At 37.7% G+C, this 21,893-nt stretch overlaps 1 protein-coding gene across 2 annotated transcripts in view; it reads right to left on the bottom strand.

Moving 5' to 3' along the window:
* LOC136875423 (5-oxoprolinase) overlaps nucleotides 1-21,893 on the bottom strand; it is a 352,212-nt gene that overhangs the window by 199,549 nt on the left and 130,770 nt on the right. For both annotated transcript variants that reach the window (XM_067148979.2, XM_067148980.2), the window contains exons 8-9: nucleotides 13,167-13,368; nucleotides 1,809-2,037 (exon numbers count right to left, since the gene is read on the bottom strand). In XM_067148979.2, the coding sequence (XP_067005080.2) occupies nucleotides 1,809-2,037; nucleotides 13,167-13,368 (431 nt within the window). The remainder of the gene's footprint in view (nucleotides 1-1,808; nucleotides 2,038-13,166; nucleotides 13,369-21,893) is intronic.

Below are 21,893 nucleotides of genomic sequence, written 5' to 3'. Positions count from 1 at the left end.
ACCCACCCCTTCTCTCAACCACGATTCCACTCCTATCACCACATCCGTCTCATAAGATTCCATCAATGTACCAAATTTTAAATGTTTATTTACTACACTCTGACAGTTTACCAAGAGCAATCTCAGACCTCCTTCCTCCCTAAAACTTGACTGTTGCAATTGGGTAACGTTTGACTCATGAGTTGAGAACTTCCCTGGAACCCAGATCCTTGTACATAGATCTTGATTTAAGGGTCTGGGTTTTCTGGCAAGTTTCCCTGTATGTGCCAGTTTAGTGGTATGGGTTTTCTTAAGTACCGATTAGTTTGCAAATCTCTGTTGATAATTGTAGCAATTTGTCTACAGAGAGTTGCTTTTCCATTACCATTTAGATGTAACCCATGTCTAGTGAACATTTGCCTGCCAAGACCTAAAGTATCTACTACATAGACATTTCTAAAACTCTTACATAATCTCTTGATTTTTATATTTACATCATGTACAGCTTTGTTCACACATGAGTCCTCTAAAAGGTCATACCTGGGTGGCACATTTACTACAATTACTTTTGAGTCAGGTAGTTTGGAAATCTTACCTCTGAGAGTCGTAATTAGTTCCTCACCTTCATTTGCAGCAATGTCATTTGTACCACTCACAATCACCACATAATTGTCCTTCTCTGACACAGGATCACAACTTGAAAGGACGTCTTCAGTTTTGGCACCAGGTTTTATTAGTCCTAAAACCTCAGTCTCTGGATTCTGCAGCTCATCCTTGATGCCTTCTGCCATACCCCGCCCTTGACTGTCTACGTAGAGATGAATCTTTGGCGATCTTGACTTTCGGTTGGTTTTCTTACCTCCACTGGATTTAAAATTATCTGGAAAACTTGGTGTGTCTTCTTCTGGAACTTGCTGCAATAACTGAAATCTATTTTGGCACTGCAAAGAGTTTTTTCCCGGTTTTAAGTTGTACGTAGTTTCTCCCATATGTTTAACATTAGGCCTAAAATGGCCACGCGTCACTTCCGTCCACGGTGATCTTTCTTCTCCAATGTCTTCTTTATCTTCCAGTTTCTTTATTCTGTCCTTTAAGCATTCATTTTCATGTTTCAGGGCGCATAAGTCCTCTTGTAGCACTTCTAAAATCTTAATTATAGTTTCGTAAGTCTCTCTTTCTTGTTGTTCTGCCTCACTATCAGTTTGTTTACACTCGGGACACAGCCACTCACTTTCTTCAATATCAGTCCTATTTGCAATATTTGCACAACGAAAATGGTACCATTCATCACACTTACGACACAGAATCCCATTTTTAACTACTCTTCTGCATTTGCCACATTTTTCACTGCATCTTACACCATTATCTACTACGGATATCACAGACTCACACACAGTAGTCGCCATCTTGGTATCTTTTCCATGCACGAACGAACGTAGGAATATGTACTGACAATGAACCGATTTGCTTAGCTACGCTGCTACATAGGAACAGAGGAACAAGGACCAATAAAGTTGCCTATAAATTATGGAGTGCATCAAACTAAATTATAAGGGGCTGGTGGACTATTCTGTATAAGGGTCAATCGACACAAAGCATAATAAATTATTACAAGGTACAGATGTGAAATGATTCCAGAAGTATGAAGAGATAAAGATGGAATGAGTCTTTACATGATTCTCTGGCAGTTGAGGATGGCAGGAGGAGGAGGAGGAGGAGAAGGAGGAGGATGAATTATACTAACTATAACTATTACGGACCAAATGTTGTATTAATGGTTTAGTGATCCAAAATAGCTTCCACTTCCACTGAGTGTATAGGCTGCGTACCTCTCTAAGAATGTCTTCTTGAAGTCCCCGTGCTTACAGGCTGTATCACCATCCCCAGATGTACTCTTGGAGCTGCCACTGCACATCAGAGCACAGTCTGTACCCTCGTATCGCAGGTGGAGGAACGCTTCCGTTTCTATTTGCTGGGTGGAAAACCCTTGCTTGCCAAGTTCTTCTATGCATTTCTGTTCCAGATTTGATAGCTGACGATCCAAGTAAGGGAATGATTCTGTGTTCAACAAAAGAGAAAAAGTTTTTGAAATACAGCACAAGAAATAGAACAAAGGAGGTGGTAGTGTGTGTGTGTGTCTCTCTCTCTCCCTCACTCTCTCTCTCTCTCTCTCTCTCCAACTCTTTGAAGTTCAGAATCTTAGAAGCAGGGCCAGGATTTGGATGACCTAAAATATTTTAAAAATTATCTATAAAATGACGGCAAAAATCCAGTAAAATGATCCGAGAACTTTAAAAAATTACATAAATCTTAAATGAAATTTTACAATCAATTTACGAATTGGGTTGGTATATCCTATATTTTTAAGACATTATAATAAGTTTTTGGGCTTTTTCCAGGTCAAGAAAACAACGTGAAACTGTTTACGTTTCGCAGAGCACTTTGCACGTCTTCGGAAGAGAAATCTTGATTGTTTATGAAGAAGGCTTTTCCAATTGGAGCTATCTCTCCTGGAATGTGGACATTTTCAAGTTTCTTTCGTTTCCAGACTGACAAAGCGTTGAGCAGATTCTCAAGTCTCCGTATTCATCCTCACTTACAGTTGCGATAATATCCAATAGCAGATGTGTAAATGCTTCAAAATCCTCAAACATGTAAGAAAATGACTCAAAAAGTGTAAAATAGTCTAATAAATTCCATTAAATAACCACATAATGATGTATAATTTTAAAAAATACAAAATGACAAAAAATTACCTAATAAATTAGCATTTCCACAATGTGATCAGGATTTCTGTATGAGTTAGCAATGTCTGTTGCAAACCAATTAAAAGGTGACATGTCATCAAAATCCTAGCCATGCTTAGAAGTCTTCACTTTCTCTAACACAAACTTTCATGGCAGGCTATTTTATGTTACAAGTGCAATGACTTCTTCAATGCTAAATAATATGTTACACACTGACTCCCTTTTAACAAAAGGCCCTCACTATGGGCCACTAAGTGGAGAAACTGATGTCTTGGTAACATTAAATATAGATCCCAAAATACCCATAAACCGTAAATGGTTAAAATGGTGACTAACAAATATGGATTCATGTAATGTATGACCATCTTGGCCTTGTTGAATCCCTGTACTTCCATTGGAGCCAGAATGCAGCACACAACTGGCGAACAGTAAAAAACAGGCTTAGGCAGACAGATTTCATTTTGCTAAATATCAAGTGTTGGGATTTATTTATAATTGTGGCAAATGTTACCTAAGTGGGAACTGAACCTTGACATACATAATGGTACTCCATTTGAACATGCCAGAAGGCCCAAGGGAAGTGAGCAGCCAAGTTGATTCAAACCTGCAAACTGTCAGATGTTCATATGATTCTTCCTCCCACTTGATCAACTCGAGCCCTCCACCCAGCTGTTGAAGCTTTAACACAGTAAATACAACACAAAACATGAGTTTTCTTTCAATAAATATATTAGGACTGATACTGAAACTCACTGTTTTCATCTAAGGTGTCAACCCTAGAAATTCATTCTGTGGTTATCAAAAATTTATATATTTATTTATCGCATTTACTTGCATATACCTTCCAGTTTCATTCCCGAAAATTTCAATTTCAAAATCGGGGGTCGGTGGATGCACAGTGGGTCTCGGCCCACAGATGGCCACGTCTGGTCCATGGTGTGACAGCTCTGCACTCCGACCGACCAACCGAGCAGAGGACGGGTGGACACAGCTCTACCATGGCTCTACACCTCTGTATTCAGGAAACGGTGAGGGTTGGTCCCCACCATCAGCTGTCCTGAGAATGGTTTTCCATTCTCCTGCACTAAGGCGAATGCCGGGACAGTTCCTTGTACAGGCCATGGCCGCCAACCCTCTCACCTTCTCCAATACAAATCTCCCGGCCTGAGAGATGGCTTCATCATCTAGGAGGCCCACCTCCCCTTTCAGGGGAAGACTGAAAACATTTAATAGTAGTAGTCAAAATCGGAGTGCGAGATATATGAAGTAAATTAGGAAATTGATTATAACTAACTTTTTAAAGGTAATAGAACATCATGCTTTCATATAGGCCTATTAAAATAAATGTTAGTGTGTTAATTTCATTATGCCACCAAAGACAGTCCCTTCCTCTTCATGAATTAGGTAATCTAGCCATGGCTTGACTTGGTTCAGTGCGCTAATATTCCGTCTGCTTTGTCACTATCTTGCATGCTTTTAAACTGTAACTACTGTATTTTATGTGAAACACCATGTTCACCATCACGTAAATATTTCAGACATTCAAACAGCTCATTTTGAAGCTCAGGGAACATTCCACTTTTTGACTTCCAGAGCACATTTCTTGATTTGTAAGTATTTTGAAGAGCAAATTTCTATTTCTGCCAATGTTAAACTATTTCACAATAATTTTCAGCCCATAGCATGAATAGTGTATTTCTCTGTGAATTCAATCACTCAATGTTCAAAACTTCGAGGGTCCTTCATAACTCACCGAGAAACTGACTCACACTTAAAACCAAATATTAGGGTGGAAAATATACACAGAATTTATATTGTGTTATGCTGAAATTGCAGGCAGTCCAACAGGATGACATTACATCTAGCTTCATCTGGCCAGAGAATACTACAATACTATAAATATGCACCTATCTTTCATCCGAATAAAGGGAGAACGTCAGACTTTGAACTGTGCACAAGCATGCAGGCCTTGTTACATTTATACTGACATCTGAAGACCAACCCATGGAGCATACTGTACATGCAAGGATTAATTTTCTCCCTTAATTCCATAATAAAAATTAAGTTGTGTGATATGGGTGATGGCAAAAAATATGATACTTGAGGTGCCTAGTATCAAACATGAACAAAAGCCTTTTTGTTAACTTTTCAGTAGAGCCACATTTTTGTTTCTCTACGTTAACCTCCCAATACGAGGGTGAAAATGAACAAGAAAACCATGGTCGACATTCATTCTAAGGCAATGGAAAACAAGTTCAAATATGACAATGTCCATTTTTTTTTTACTAAGATTGGCTTTTGTCCATTTTTTATACAAACATCCATGTAATTGTCCACTTTTGAAACAAACTATCTCAATATTTGCAATCAAAGTTTCAGGATGACAAGAAAGTAAACTTCTGTTTTAAAAGAAATGTAATGAAAATACGAAAAAAATTAGGTTATTCTTATACTTTGTTAACAATTTTAACATTCATTTCAGTTCTTGCTTCAGTGTATTTCTGGGCAAATAACCTCTAGTTCATCACATGAATCTTCAAAACAATCACATTCATAATCATTAACAGCTTGTTCATTTTCACTACATCATCGTCATCATCATCATCATTTCCCTTTATCCAGCTGCAGCCAGGTAGGGGAAAATATGGTTCCTCTCCACTTTCTTCGGTCTTTCCCTGACTCCTCCTCCAACACTGTGTCCCAGTCCGGGTTTCTTTCTATAATACTGTGTCAGATTGTGTCCTTCCATCTCAAGCGTGGTCGACCACAGCCTCTCCTTCCTTGCATTTGCATTTCCATCACCTTTTTTTGGCATTCTTTCATCACTCATTCGCTTTATGTGCCAAAACCATCTTAGTCAGCTTCTGTCAATTTTATCATTCATTTTTTCCACTCCAATTTCTTCCGGATTTTCTCATTCCTTATTTTGTCCCTACTATTCTTCTGTATCATACTCCTCAAGAACTTAATTTCGGCTGCCTGTATTCAACTCTCATCCTTCTCGTCATTGTCCAAGTTTCTACTCCGTAAGTTGTAATGGGTACGTAATACATCTTGTACATAGTTCCCTTTGCTTCCATTGGCACATCTTTATCCCATAACATATTCCTTACACTATGATAGAAACAGCTTCCAGCTTGAATCCTCTTACTAATCTCAGCATCCAATCGAGCATTCTCCATTAATTCACTCCCCAGGTATTTGAACGTCTCCACTACTTCCAGGGGCTTGTCTGCAAGTCCAATCTGACATTTCCCTTCTTTCTCCTCTCTAGTCATAACAAGAGTTTTACTCTTTTCTACACTTATTTTCAATCCACATTCTTCAATCTTCCCATTCACCACATCCAACTGTTCTTGAACATTCATATCCTCTTCTCCCAAAATTACAATATCATCTGCAAATAACATGATGTCCATTTCTCTTCCTCCATATGTTGCTTTTGGTGTTCTCATGATGTCATCCATTACTATTGTAAACGAGATTAGCGACAGAACACTTCCCTGTCTCAGCCCACTAGTGATTTTGAACCAACTTGTCCTGACAACTTGTGTTTGCACACAACTACAACATTCCTTGTACATTGCCATGATTATTTTTATTAATCCCTAACCAATACCTTTTTAAACCAGACTGTCCCAAACTTTATTGCTGGGGACACTGTCATATGCTTTTTCAATGTCATCACCATATCATTCCCATACTCCCATTGCCTTTCCATCAGTTATCCCATAATGAAAATGGGGTCTGTTGTTGACCTTCCACTTTTGAAACCAAACTGATTTTCCTGTATCTGATTTTCAGCCAATTGTTCTTATTAATGACTTTGACATGCCACTTAAGAGAGGTATTTAATTTCCACTCTTTTCTGAAGCCCTTACCTCATAACTTATCAACATCTTTAAGTTTCTGTGGGTTTACATTCACACAAATGTCAATAGGTAAAACGTTCATTAACATGAGACTCGCCTGTCCTGTCTTTGTGATCTTGCGCTCAATATCTGTGTCCAAATAGCAGCCTACCTCACTTTTAACTTCAAAATTGCCTCTTTTCATATAACTGAGCACAGTTTTTTTTACGCTGTGAAATCTTGAAATGAAGTTGACTTGCAAATTTCAGATAAATCTCTGCTTGTTCTTTCCAATTCAGGTTTGTCCAATCAGTTTCACTGTGCCGTACTGTGACCGTTCATCACCATGCCATAGGCATGTTAGGAGGTCTAGTCAATTACATATATATGCCGTTTTCCGCAATATTCTGTGACATATAATGTAGTAATTAGCAGTCTACATGATGAACCGGGATGTGATTTGCGATACCCCAGCCCGAAAGGAGCAGTTTCCTGCGCTGTAACAAGAAAAGGATAGCGCATTACTGCATAATTTACCTCCCCCCCGATCATTTTGTCCGGAGGCTATAAGTAGAGCCAGGACCTAGATACAGTATCCCATTGTCATTTGTGTAGCCGCAGTACCCACATGTTAGGAGTGAACTTGGATATCAGTGTATGAAGTGTTGTGTCATAGAAGAAAACCACATCAGTGCGATGTAAAATATCGTGAAATAAGCCGTGTGGTACAAGATAATGTACAGTATTGATGAATAGAAGTCTTATCTCAACATTTTATATTTTTTTTAAACAAAACAGTCAGTTGCGGCTCATGATGCAATCATCAGTGAAAGGGCAAACACGTCAAGTTATTTAGAGGTAGTGAGACAGCTAATTACATTCAGTAATTAATAGTGACCGATCTAAAGCATTTTAAGAGTGAGTGATGTTCAGTAAAAATTAAAGAACGATTCCTGATAAAATTAGCGTTTGCATACTCCATGGACACTCATGGTGATAGACTGTGTGATTAATGGGGATATGAACAGTGATTTCTACAAACTTGCCAATATTTGCATTAATCTATTTAAAGTTATTAGTGGATCTTATCAACAGTAGATTCCTTTGAAAGTACATAAACAGTGTTTACTAACTGATTTCCCATTTTGCCTGTATGTTCGTGAGTGGTCGTCGAACCCAGAGATCTGGAGCCTGCAGTCATTTCTACAGGGAACGTCCAGAGACTCAACTAAGAAGACCACAGTTCGAGACATCGATCGTGGTAGGATGAAGAGGAACCCATGACTATTAGAGAGAAGACCACTCATCATGATAGAGTAAAAACCTAAGGTGTACCTCGAGATGATGGCAAACCATACCCAGCATTTGATAAGTACAACTGATTTTGAATACATTAAACCATGAGATTTGCATGCCAGTAGCAATTTTTATTTTTGTAAATATTAGAATGTTATAATTAACAACAATATTAAATGTAGGGAACACTATACACGTGTGACTGGGAAAAGATTATTTATTAATTTAATTAGGGTTTTCAAGTGATTTAAGAATAATCATTGATATTTAGCAGGTTTATTTGCATGAATTTATTAGATACGGTAGATCCCATAAATTCTTAGTGTATATGAAGCACATATTTTAAGAAGAATACCACTTTAGCTAAACTTATAACTTCTTTGTAATGTTACTATCTGGTAAAGACTTACATAGTAGTTTGAAGATAAACTATGTGTTTGCTTCAAGGTGATTCAGGTATTTATAAATCCCGTATGATAATAGATGATCATTGAAGATGTCCCAAACCGAGGTATTATGTGAATTATATAGATATGCGAGAAGAATTAAATAACCTGTAAGAATGGAGTCTTCTCTGTAAATTAATAGAGCGGATATGAGATGCAGTGGTATGATATGGAGGGTAAAGCTTGTGAATTTTTGAGATGTTGGATTGATAAAAGATTATAATAATTATGGCTGTTGTGATATATTGAATTAGGCTGAATATATAGCCAGATATGAATAATAAGAAGTAATGGCTCTCAAATGAATGCGTACTTGAGAACAAGCCGAGATGATATATAAAAGAAAGAAAGAAAGAAAGGAAGAAAGAAAGAAAGAAAGAAGGAAGGAAATGAAGAGTTCAATGTGTTTTTGTAGTCACGGAGCTGGACACACAGCTGTTGTCATGATTGACAGTTTTACTACATGAGGACTTGTAGGGTCTGTGAAAGATTCTGTTGTCCCCAACAAGCTTAATGTTTACCTGCTGGATCTCTCTTTCATTTTGCCAATGCAGTCTCAATTCCATTCTAATGATACATTATGAGTAACACGGATAAATTTCCGATTTTGCGAAGGATAGATCCCTTCCCATGTTTATGCATTAAATTAGCTCGTGATTGGAGTTTTAAATTTTTTACCTTGGAAGCTGGAGTACCTTAGTTCGACCCATGTTGGAACGAAGAATTTAACCTGATACTATGGCTTGATTATGCCATATCTTCAAGATGTATTGTGTGATATATGTTTGATATTTTTTCTATGTAATGTGTTTACGTGTTTTATTATCCCCCAAAGTGTTCTATGGTGATGGGTTCGATTCCAGCATTGGCTGATTTTTCTTTGAATATAATTTGTTAGGTAAACCCAGGATACACGTATGTGTTCAGTGTAATATATAATTGTCATGGTCAAATAGACCATGTGTTTGATATGTGGCGATGCAATCTCGTGTGTAAAGTAGATGTACTTATGATACTTTCCACACCCATGATAATTAAATACATGACTAATGATGTTAATTAAATACATCATTAATGGTAATTAATTAATTAACAGGATGGATGCCATTTAATATCCATTTTTAATCAGCTTATTAAACTAAATGGATGCCATATAGTATCACTGTTATAGATAAATAAATCCACGTATCAGTGTTTATTAATCAAATGATTTGAGGTATGCCAAGGACCAACTACAACTGTGAATAAACTAGAAGGACGTTAAGGAATACTATATATATAATTTTTGCATCAGTCTTGACTGTTTCTTTGTTTATGTGTTGTAATATGGCACCATCTCATGTGATTTTATCAGTATAATAAAATGTTTAGCAAATAATATTTCAATGAAGATTCTTCTCATTTAATAATATTAGTGTATTCCTCTCACATTATAGAAAATCCTACTTTCGTTATATTTTATGTAGTGCCTATTTTTCTTTTTCGAACATTCCATTGACCGTATGCTTTATGAGTTCAGCCGGTGACGCAACGAAAGTAAGGAGGACGAGACTTCAAGCCCGGGAAGTGACTTCTGGAGGTTCTCATCCAACAATTCCATCTATTTAGTTGTTTGTGAAACCGAATTATGTAATAGTTGCCCTAAATTACCCAGTATGGGTACAGTACCTTTCGAACACCTCATGATATTCATTTGGACTTATTAAGGTCATTGTTTTCAGGCCTTTCTCAATGAGTCTAAAAATCCTATCTGAGGGCAAATATGAGTGTCCAATAATTGGAAATACCACTTCTAATTTCTTTGCCTCATTCTCCAACCACATATAAACCGACATATTGTCAGGGTGCAGTTTGCTTTGAGATGTGCCTGTTACAACAGACAGATTGTAACAGTAGAGTTGTCTGGAATAATAAGCTGACTATCACATAATTTAGGCAAAACAAGGTTCATTTGGCAATCATAGGACATTAAAAAACAATCCTCCTCTTTTTCCTTTAGATGTTGATACAAATTCTCTGCTTATTTTTTGTGGATAGTTCTCTTCAAAATTAAGGTTGATCTTTCCTCTTCATTCTTTTCAAACTTAATATATTGCTCTAGTTCCAAGCATGTAGTGCACTCATCTGGGCCTGGAGAAGAAAACCCAAAATTGAACCTGGTATTAAAAAGCCGAATGTAAGCTTCCTTTACTTGCAATTCCACTTCTCTGCCTTCATTATACATATGCAAGTTCAGGTGGACACTCCAAAAAATTGTCTTCCATATTAAACAAAAAAAAATTCCCAAATACTTATACTATAAGATAAACGCTGAAAAAAGCATTAACATTTAACTTCCAAGCACGCACCGACAAGACAATGTAAACAAATGGTCGCCATGACAGTTTGATGTCACTTGTAGCAATCTGATTGGCTGAAATGGTCATGTGCGTTTTTGATAGAAACTATATTTGGAGATGTCCAATTTTGAAAGAAAATCCATATTTCTATGTTAAAAATAAAGTACAAATGTTCATTTATGAAAGACACGGGCCACTAATTCAGAGAGAGAGCATCAAAAATACTATAATGATCGATCCTTAACTCAATTTTGATATAGGTGGCGCATGTCCCTGTTTGATATTAGGCACCTCGGTTAACCACTCAACTTGGAGTGCCGTACACTGCACGCAGACTCCCCAATACTCTCTGTCGCGGAGTGACGTACATTGCACACACGTAGTAGCTTCTGATTTGTGTTTCTATCTAGCGAATATTTCTTGAACTATTACAAATGTAGTAAGATATATATATATAGACGAAGCATCGATCATTCATTTGATGCTTATATCTATCGAGTTTTTATCGATTACGTATGATATATTGCGTCTGAAAAACCAACAAGTTCTGTTGTTGACATTGTGGCAGCTAAATGTTTTCTTGTGATCACGAATTCGAAAATTAACTATGTTTTACCGAATGATGATACAGAAAGTTTAGTTTTGTTAAGCAAGGACTAGGATATAGAATTGGAGAGTGAAAGTAGTGATCGTGACATTGATATTGCTTTTGATAAACGGGAAAATATTGGTCGTAATGTTATTGATGGTGCGTTTGTGTGAGAAGACACGGATAATTATAGAGGACAAAGAGATATGTTTGCGGCAAATTATGGATCTCAGAATGCTGAAAAAAACTGCTTATGTCTTGTGTGAAAATGTTCAGTTGTTTTCTACTGTGGAGTTCGTAAAGATGATAGTAGAATAGGCAGGTATTTATTCTGAACATCACAGGCAGTCACATGGTATGTTTTTTCCATTCTGATCAAAGGTAAATGAATGTGCATCGGTTATTCTGGAGGAAACGTATGTAGTTGTATGTATTGTGTATGTTAATGAGCATAGTATAGAAACCTGTATTAAGATCTTATTTCTCAAAAAATCTGGTTACCAGCTACTTCTATATTTGGTTCAGCCATATCTCTTGGTCGATTTGAAAGGTCAGAAGATTCTTCCACTTCATTGACCTTGGATAATTCCAGTAAATTACAGTATGCTGTTTATGTGTTTATGTACTAACAGCATACTGAACATTTTGGTAAAATTCATTGAACCGCTTGTCATTTATGCCCGATTAAGTAAAAGCCTGCACACATAGCATGCTTGGTGCTATACTTCTCCCGTAGCACAGGGTAGCCAGCTAGTGAAAGTCGTCCCACGCTGAGAGGTTAAAGGAATGATTTTATTTTTACTGAGGTTCTGGAATTATGATCTAAAGAATGAGCTATTTCTCACAGTCATACAACATACAGTGCAGAATTCCAGCAATTTCCCACTCCTTGCCGAATTATATACAAGGAGAGACAGAAACACAAAGCAAAAACTTGGTATGAAAGGACAGTACCACACAAAAATGTACGAAATCTGAACAAGTATGATGATGATGATGATGATGATGATGATAAAGGCATGTGGCCTCCGGAGAGGCCTGAGGCAGGTTTTCCGAGATGATGCCGTATAGGTGATCTGCACGTCGGTGAGGATGAGGCCCAACCTAAGATGAATTCTAATGCTGAAGAGAGCACAAAATACCCAGCCCTCGAGGAATTAACTAATGAAAGTTAAAATCCCCAGCGCAGCCAGGAGTTGAACCTGTCACCCCTTGGAACAAAGGCCATGGATGCGGACATGTCAAATTGAAGCAATATAAGCTAAGAGTTAGTCAGTACATAGATTCAAGTCAGAGGTACAGGACTATCCTGCACTAACTTAACTAAAATTGCATAATGAAAAGGAACAAATAAATGGCTCATCCAGATAGGAACACATACTGACAAAACAATGTGGGAGGACAAAGATGGAATGTATCTGTACAATGTTCTCTGGAGGGGACAAAGAACACATAATAAAACATAGAAGCATAACACTGAAAAACACTTTTAAGTGTTTTAGAATCTGATAGTGACACACACAGCATGCAAAATGCAAAACATAAATTGGCTAAGTATGATGCAAGTATTTCAATATAAGAGCACAGAGAAATTCCGGACAGATTTTTTAAAAAGCCTTTCCTTTACCTTAACCATCATAGGAACTACCACTTTTCGTTTTTACACTTAGTTCTAGTTTTCCATAAACTGTTACTTTATTTTTTAAATGTATTTTACACATTCCTTATGCTATGCATCAAACAGAAAACCTTTCTATGTGAGTAACAGCACACTCCTGATAGTTAAACATGAATATCCAGTTTTAAGCCTGTAACCCTTTAATCTTTGCTTTATCAAAATTTGTGTGACTACTGGTAACAAACCTGACTTTAAATAAAATTCCACCTCTTCGTTACACAGAATGAGAGAATTCACTGACCTGGTTCATAAACTTTGGCACAGGGCTCCTGGGCTTCATGCACTACATCAGCCAGTGCCATACCGTAGGCAGATAAGATGCCGGCATATTTGTGGACAAAGACGGTACTCATGCCCAAGGCTCGTGCAATCGAGCAAGCATGCTGGCCACCAGCTCCTCCAAAACAGGCCAGCACGTGGCGTGCTGTGTCGTATCCCTTGGCCTACATGATAAACAATTCAATTAGTAATTAATTCTTATGAGCATAACACTGTACTGTAAGTACACATTGGAGCAATACTAAGGAACAAGAATAGTATAAGAGCACAACTGATCCCAGCAAGAAACATCTGTGTTAACAGGTAACTTGGGTAATGAAAAGAAGAGAAGACTAGGGGCTACAAGAAGAAACAGAATGGGAGAGAATTACTGATGTTAACAACTAAGATGTATACTGCACACACACATGGCCAGTGGCTAAGTGGTGGTGGTGATGTATGGACATTAAAATTAGAGGGAAAGAGTTACATGTCAAATGAACAGAGGACTCAAGAATACCACAAAGAATGCACAAGATAGAAGTGAACAGCAGGAGACAGAGGGACAGATGGCTGAAGTGAGTGAAGGACTGTGTTGAGAAGAAAGGAGAAGACTGGAGCAGTGTCAACAGTACGTCAGCAAATGGTCGAGAGACGTACATTGCAAACACACATGGCCAGTGGCTAGGTGGTGGTGAAATATGGACATTAGAAATAGAGAGAAAGAGTTACACGCATAAAAAGGTGGGAAATATATACATACACGATTAAGAACAACAACACAGAAGACAAATATTTTGACATCATGTGAAAAAGGCCTCCCCGTGGCATATCCTGGGTAATGTTCGTAAGCAGAGCTGCTAACTTTCTCGATACTGAGCATCCTCAAGTCTCTTTAACCCTTAGCACTCACACGGCGGGCTATGCCTGACAACAAGAATATCCTGCATAGATCTTATGCCCAACATGATTTTCTTCCCTATAATAACTCCTTTGTCGGGTTACACACGCATGAAATACAGGTACAGTAAGCTACTACCATCTTTCTACAACAATTCGAAGCCATGTATAGCTAAAATCTCTTTGAAATCAGGCTTTGTGGGCATTCTTTGAAGACCATGTGAGTTCTTTAACAACAAGGCGTCCTTCAAGCAGCACGAGAAGTAAATAGCCAGACTTTTAGATAAAAGTGATGTTGATTTCAGCAATAGTGAGAGTGATTTTCAATGAAGTGATGAGGAAGATATTGCAGAATTAGACTGTGTAGATGAGTTTATTGATGAAGGTCCTGATAATGAGAAAAGTATACTAAGTGGCAGTGCTGGTACCTCTACTGATGGCAGGAGGGAATACCATGACATGGACTTGGATTTCAAAAGAAACCCATTCACAGGTACGTCAGGTTGTAAGCTACCACAAGGGACTAACAGTTTTCTTTTGTACAATAGCCAAAAGAGTCAAGTGAAACACAGACAACTGAGAAGGGAACTGATAAAGCAGTTGGTTGGTTGATTTCTCTTTCATACTCCTTTCTTGCAGACCTGTTGGCACTCATTCTTTTCACATGACCAAACCACTTCAGTCTTGCCTTTTGGATCTACTGGAGTAAGGAGTCTTCTAGTCCTACATCTTCTCTAACTTTTTCATTCCTGATTTTATCCCTCCTGGTCTTCTGGATCATTGTGCGTAGGAACTCCATTTCTACTGCTTGGAGTTTCGAGTTGTCCTTTCTTGTTAATGTAGTGGTTTCCAGGCTGTATGCGAGGATATGGGTGTAGTATGATTTATACAGTGTCATCTTGGTTTTCAGTGGTATTTGTTTATCCCATAGTAGCTGTCTTACTTGGAGGTAAAAATGTATTGCTTTGCTGATTCAACTGTTTACTTCATATTTAGCTAAGATATCCTTGGACATTATACTACGCAAGTACTTAAATTCTGTGACACTGTCCAGTTTAGTGCCATTTAGCATGATTTCTGGCTGGTTGTCACCCTTCTGTACCTTCAACACCACCATTTCAGCCTTGTTGATGTTTAATCCATATCTCTCAAACTCCTGACTCACCCCTGCAGTCTCTCTTCTACATCTTTCTCTGAGTTACCCCAAATTACTACATCATCTGCAAATGCAAATGCTTTTAAGTCTTGTTGCCCCTTTCTTTTAGCGCCTTTAATATGGTATCCATTACAATGATAAATAATAGGGGCGACAAAACACTACCTTGTTGTACTCCCCTTTTTGTCTCAAACTGGTCTGACAGTCCAGAACCGACTTGTACACAGCTTCTGGTTTTCTCGTAAAGCACCTTAACTTTTGAAATTAGACTGTCTCAAACTTCAAACTTTCTCAGGCACTCCCAAATAAGCTCCCTTGGTATGCTGTCATAGGCCTTTTCGATGTCAAGGAACAGTAGATATAAAGGCTTCTCTTTTTTCCAATGTTTTTCCATCAGCATCCTGACAGCAAATATAAGATCTGTTGTTGATCTTCCAGGCCTAAAGCCATATTGTTCCTCTTCTAAAAGTGGTTCTACAATTTCTCGTAGTCTATTCTCTATAATTTTTTCCAGAATTTTTAGTTCATGAGAGAGTACAGTGATGCCACGGTAGTTGGTACAACTCCGTCTGCTGCTTTTCTTGAATATAGGTACAATTATAACTTTCTTCCAGTCTTCTGGGATGGTATTTTTCTCCCATACTACATTTAGGAGTCTATATAGCCACTGGATTGCTCTTAGCATGTCCACACTTAACTCATCTATTCCTGCAACTTTCCCTTTCTTCATACTTTTAAGGCTCTTCTCTATCTCCAGCCATGTGATTGGTGGCTCCATATTTTTACTGGGCTCTTCACTTTTTCCAGATTCTTCTCTGTTTTGAATTACATTTGATGCCTCTCCATTCAGGAGATTGTCAAAGTAGGTCTTGAATTCTTTCCTGATTCTATCTTCCTCTCGTACTACTGATCCACTGTCCTGCTCTATTACCTTGATGTCTTCTATGTTATTTCGCTTGTTTTTAATTATTCTGTAAAGAAGTTTCTTGTTTCCTCTGCTGTCCTCTTCCAACTTTTCCACAAACTCATTCCATTTTTTCTCTTTCTCTTCTCTTACTATCCTCTTGGAGTTTTTTTGCCCTGTAGAGTTCCTGTAGTTTAGTTATTTCTTGGCCACCTGGATCTTGTGCATTTCTTTGCTTTTCTTTGTCTAGCATCTTTTTTGCCCAATTTCTCTCTTTTACAGCCCATCTGACTCTGTCATTCCACCAAGGTGTCCTTTTCTTTCATGGTCGATCCTGTTACTCCACACAGGTCTTTAGCTTCACCCACCAAAGTATCCTTAAAAATTTTCCGTTCTTCTTCTATTGTATTCATTTTCCCTTTATATTCTTCCTTCAGCTTGGCTTCTTCTAATTTCCAAGTCTTTACTTTACGTTTTCTTTTTCTTTCTTCGGGGTTGTGTTAGCCACATGATTTAAGTCTGCAATCAATAATCTATGATCACTGTCCATACTCTCACTGGGGATAACTTTGACATCAGTTACATATTTCCCTCCTCCTTTGTTAGTGATGATATAGTCGATGAGCGACATGTTTTCCATCCCAGCTATATCTTGTTATATTGTGGCTGTCTTATTTTTGGAAGAAGGTATTTTTGATGATCAATCCATTTCTTCTGCACAAATCAACCAGTTGTTCGCCTTCTGTATTTCTGTTCCCAAACCCATGTGGTCCAATGATTTCCTCATAACCAAGTCCGTCTGTCCCAACTTGGCATTTAAGTCCCCAATGATGATGACATTTTCTTCATCAATTATATCTTCTAGATCTTGACAGAATTGTTCCTTCTCTTGAGCACTACATCCAACCTGTGGTGCATATACCTGCACTACCATGTAATTTGTGGCCTCCAGCTGCATAGATAATTTAATGATCCTATCATTCGTGTAGGATACTTCGGTAATGGCGTCCATGTATTTTGTTATCAGGAAAGCTACACCAGTTTTGGCCTCTTCCTTGTATCCACTCAATACTAATTTGTAGCCATCTCTGAGAATCTTGCTACCTGCCTTTCTCCATTTTGTTTCACTCATTCCCAATTTGGATAGATTTTTCTCCTTCATCATATCGCTAAGTTCTTCAGTTTTTCCAGTCAGGGTCAAAATATTCATAGTCCCAATTCTTACATTGTTCTTCGGACATATCTGTCTTTCATCGGAGCCATATTGGTCGTCATACCTGCCAGATCTGCTCAAAGACTTTGTCAATTTCAGTATTATTTTTTATCTCCATCCGAGACTCGTTTGATTGTTGAAAGCAATTCGAAGACGCTACCACTGGCTTGCTAGGCCTACCATGGATCTTACTTTGTTATGCACCAGATTGTCAGTGCCTGACACACATTTCCTCATGTCAGTTAAGTCTATGGTTTACCCGCCAATACTCGAGAAGCTGATTGCAGTGGTTGCCCACTGGGCAATGGGATCGCCACATCCCTACGCCAGTCCTTTATATAAAACATCGTAGTTCATTCAAAGATTCTTAAAAAGAAATTTCCATTTTCTAGCCAACAAATCTATTAGAAACACTAAAGAACTAGTTGACAAAATCAACCGTTTTAAAATTACACCTAACCACTCCATCCATTCATTCAATATCATTAACATGTATCCCAGCATCCCCATATCTGAAGTTTGTTCCATTACACAACAGAATCTGACAAAATACAGTAAATTAAGTAAACATGAAATTCTCGAACTTACTTCTGTTTTAAAATTTGTTTTAAATAACAATTATTTTAGTTTTAACAACACTATATACCAGCAAAATGGTCTAATGATAGGGTCACCGGCCTCAGGAATTTTAGCTGAAATCTACCTTAATAATTTAGAACATACTGGAATCTTTAACAGTAATATTTTCAGCAACATTCGTTCAGCTCCATGGCTAAATGATTAGCGTGCTGGCCTTTGATCACAGGAGGCCCAGGAGGGGTGGTCGGGAATTTTAACCATAATTGGTTAATTTCGCTGACACGGGGGCTGGGTGTATGTGCCATCTTCATCATCATTTCATCCTCATCACGACACGTAGGTCACCTATGGGCGTCAAATCAAAAGACCTGCATCTGGCGAGCCGAACTTGTCTTCGGACACTCCTGGCACTAAAAGCTATATGCTATTTTTCATTGCAGCAACATTCAATTTTGGGCCAGATACATAGATGATACTATAGTTATAATGGATGAGAACTTGGTCGATGCTACCACCACCCTTTCAAACTTAAACACACTTGATCCATATACCAAATTCACTCTAGAATCAGAAACTGAACATATAATAAATTCTCTAGACTTAACAATCTCAAGACACCATAATTCCCTCAGCTACAGAGTTTATAGGAAACCTATACAAACCATAAACACCATTCATCAAGTCTCTTTACATCCACTAGTCCACAAACATGCTGCATACTGTTGGAAGTGTGGTTTTCTCATAAAAATAAAATGTCATGTGTATATAGTTTTAAGGAATACAACATTGAGGTTATGGGTCGGTAACTCAGATACTTAAGTGGAGTGGTTTATCTTTGGTTGCTTTTGCTCTTTGAACATTTGAACTGCATGGTGTGTGTGAAAGTGCAGTTGTGGTCAACAGCTCATAATAAATGGATGTGTGCAAAGAAGCTGGTGTTTCTATGGTATAATTTGACTACCTAAAACGGTGTAAGCGAGCAGAAATGAATATATATCAACAGGTTATGGGCCCAGAGCTCCAGAGCGCCAAAACACCGCAGTAAATTTCGGACAATATAAGTTGAAATGGAGTAACGAGAATTAACGGACAGAGCAAGTTGTCACATTATTGATGGGAAAAATGGCGACCTCGTGGACCGGTGAAGAAACACTGAATAGGAATGTTGCCAAGCTTACAATGGAGAACTATTTTTCGTGGGCATTAAAGGTGAAACAAGAGCTGTTGTTGAAAGATGTATGGGAATCAGTAATAGGGTAAGAGGCAGATACTAACGATGGATATAGGTTATGGAGTCTTGAAAGGAAAAAGGTAATAGTGAGGAGAAGTGTGGTATTTGAGGAGCAGATATTTCCCTTTAAGGTGAAAAGCCCTGGAATTGATATCAAGGAAAAGATAAATGTACCAAAGGCAGAGGGTGGTGAAACATACTTTGACATACTGTGCACTGAAGATCCAGAGATAAAATTAGGGACTAAGTTAGACACAGAAGAGGACGGAGAGGAAACATTGGCTGTTGAATCAACGACCGGAGAGGAACAACTAGAGGTTGAGTCTATAGCAATACAAGAGCCAGGGAATAGTCTGAGAAGGTCAGTAAGACAGAGGAAAGGTGAGACTTGTGCAGACTGTAAGGCAGTGATGGAAGGTAGACATGCGAATGTACGGTAGTGAAACCTAGAACAGTTGAGGAGGCTATGTCAAGCCAGGAGTCTGCTAACTGGATGGAAGCCATGAAAGTGGAGATCAATAAGATGAGAAAGAAGCGTGTTTGGGAAATTGTAAAAAGACCAGAAAATGTCAAGATAATTACTGTAGTTCTACGTGGGTGTTTTCATTGAAATATGACAGTGAAGGTAACATTCAGAAATATAAGGCCAGGTTGGTTGCTCTAGGTTTTAAGAGACAGATGAACCTTAGTTTTGATGAAACATTTAGTCCTGTTATAAAGAGGAAAACAATGAGACTGTTAATAGGTATTGCAGTATGTAAAGGTTGGACTGTAGAACATCTAGATGTAACTAGTGCTTACTTAAACAGTGAAATCAGTTGTACTGTACCGGTATACATGGAACAACCAGAATTGTTCGTAGAAAAGGATGTCCAAAACTATGTATGTAAATTGAAGAAAAGCATCTATGGACTACCTAATTCGAGTAAAGACTGGAATGCTTGTGTTGATGCTATAATAAGAAGGCTAGATTTTAAGAGATGTATCAAAGAACCATGTGTGTATGTAAAGGAGTGTTGTATTATTGTCTTGTATGTTGACGACATTGCAATAGGTGACAAAGAGGTTGTTAAGTTGGTTAAAATAAGGTTGGCAGATGAGTTAGAGATTAAAGATCTAGGGAAAGCAACAAACTTACTGTCAATAAAAATAGAACAGACAAAAGAAGAGGTTATGTTGAGTCAAAGTTTGTACATTGACAAATTACTTGCTGATTTTTCTGAGTGACTGTAAACTAAGTAAGACTGTATTTTACCAAGCGGATATTCAGCAGCTGAAAATGATGAGCAGGAATTTGATTGTACCATTTATCGCAGTGCAGTAGGAAGTTTGCTATATTTATCAAATAATACTAGACCTGACATTGCATTTGCAGTAAGTAAAGTTAGTCAAAATTGTCAAAAACCTAAGATTAAAGATTGGAAAGAAGTGAAGCATATCATGAGATATCTAAGTGGTACTAGAGATTTGAAGTTGTGTTTCAAAAATTGTGAGGAGTCAGTACAAGTTTTCTGTGATGCAGATTGGGGAGGAGGTACTAAGTCTAGAAGATCAGTGAGTGGGTATGTAACCACAGTGGCAGGGGGAGCAGTATCATGGTATAGTAAGAAACAGAGTTGTATTGCTAGATCTACCATGGATGCTGAATACATAGCAATGGCAGAGGGATCTCAAGAAGTAACTTGGATGAAAGATTTGCTATCAGAGCTAGGGTTGGAAAGCTTTACGGATATACCTTGTAAAGTTTTTACTGACAATGCAGCAGCAATTAAATTGAGTAAAAACAATTGTGAGTGAAAGGTCAAAACATATTGACATCATGTACCATGTATGTAGAGAGCTAGTAGAAAAGGGGTCCATTGAGTTTGTATATGTAGCATCAGAGAGAAACGCTGCACACCTGTTCACAAAGAATTTATCTGGCAACAAGCTTAAGAGTTTGTATAAGCTTATAGGTTTGCAATCAGAGGACAGTTTATTGAAATGTAGTTTTTTTTTTTTTGTTTTTTTTTTTTGAGAAAAGGGGGTGAGTGTTGTAAGTGTGGTTTTCTCATAAAAATAAAATGTCATGTGTATATAGTTTTAAGGAATACAACATTGAGGTTATGTGTTGGTAACTGAGATAATTGAGTGGCGTGGTTTATCTTCGGTTGCTTTTGTTCTTTGAACGTTTGGACTGCATGGTGTGTGTGAAAGTGCAGTTGTGGTCAACAGCTCATAATAAATGGATGTGTGTAAAGAAGCTGGTGTTTCTATGGTATAATTTGACTACCTAAACCGGTGTAAGTGAGCAGAAATGAAGATATATCAACACATACGGTACATCATGGTTCATTGTGCATTCGATATCCCAATGTTAAGAAATGAACTTATTACATGAATTAAACACCATCAAAAACATAGAAAAGGCCAACAGATATAATAAACTTTTCATTGAAGGAATAATAAATAAAGTCAGACATCGACTTTCCACTAATCTCGCTAAAGAAGAAAAAACTAACAGACCGGTAACCTTATTTTCCACTTTCACTTTTAATAATTCACGATATACCAGATTTCTAACATTTTCAAAAAACATGATATAAAAATATCTTTTAAAGCAGCTTTCAGAAATTCTTTCACCATTAGATTACTATTGGTTGGTTATTACGCTATCTCACCTGGGGAGTTGTTAGTTTTAGAAAAAGTAGAGCAAGTTGGAAAAATTGTGCATCCTGGACCCTTATT

The sequence above is a fragment of the Anabrus simplex genome, chromosome 6 (genome assembly GCF_040414725.1).
Source record: "Anabrus simplex isolate iqAnaSimp1 chromosome 6, ASM4041472v1, whole genome shotgun sequence".
NCBI classification, from domain to species: Eukaryota; Metazoa; Arthropoda; class Insecta; order Orthoptera; family Tettigoniidae; genus Anabrus; species Anabrus simplex.
Note: the sequence above shows the minus strand (reverse complement) of the source record. Positions and strands in the feature narration are given on the sequence as shown.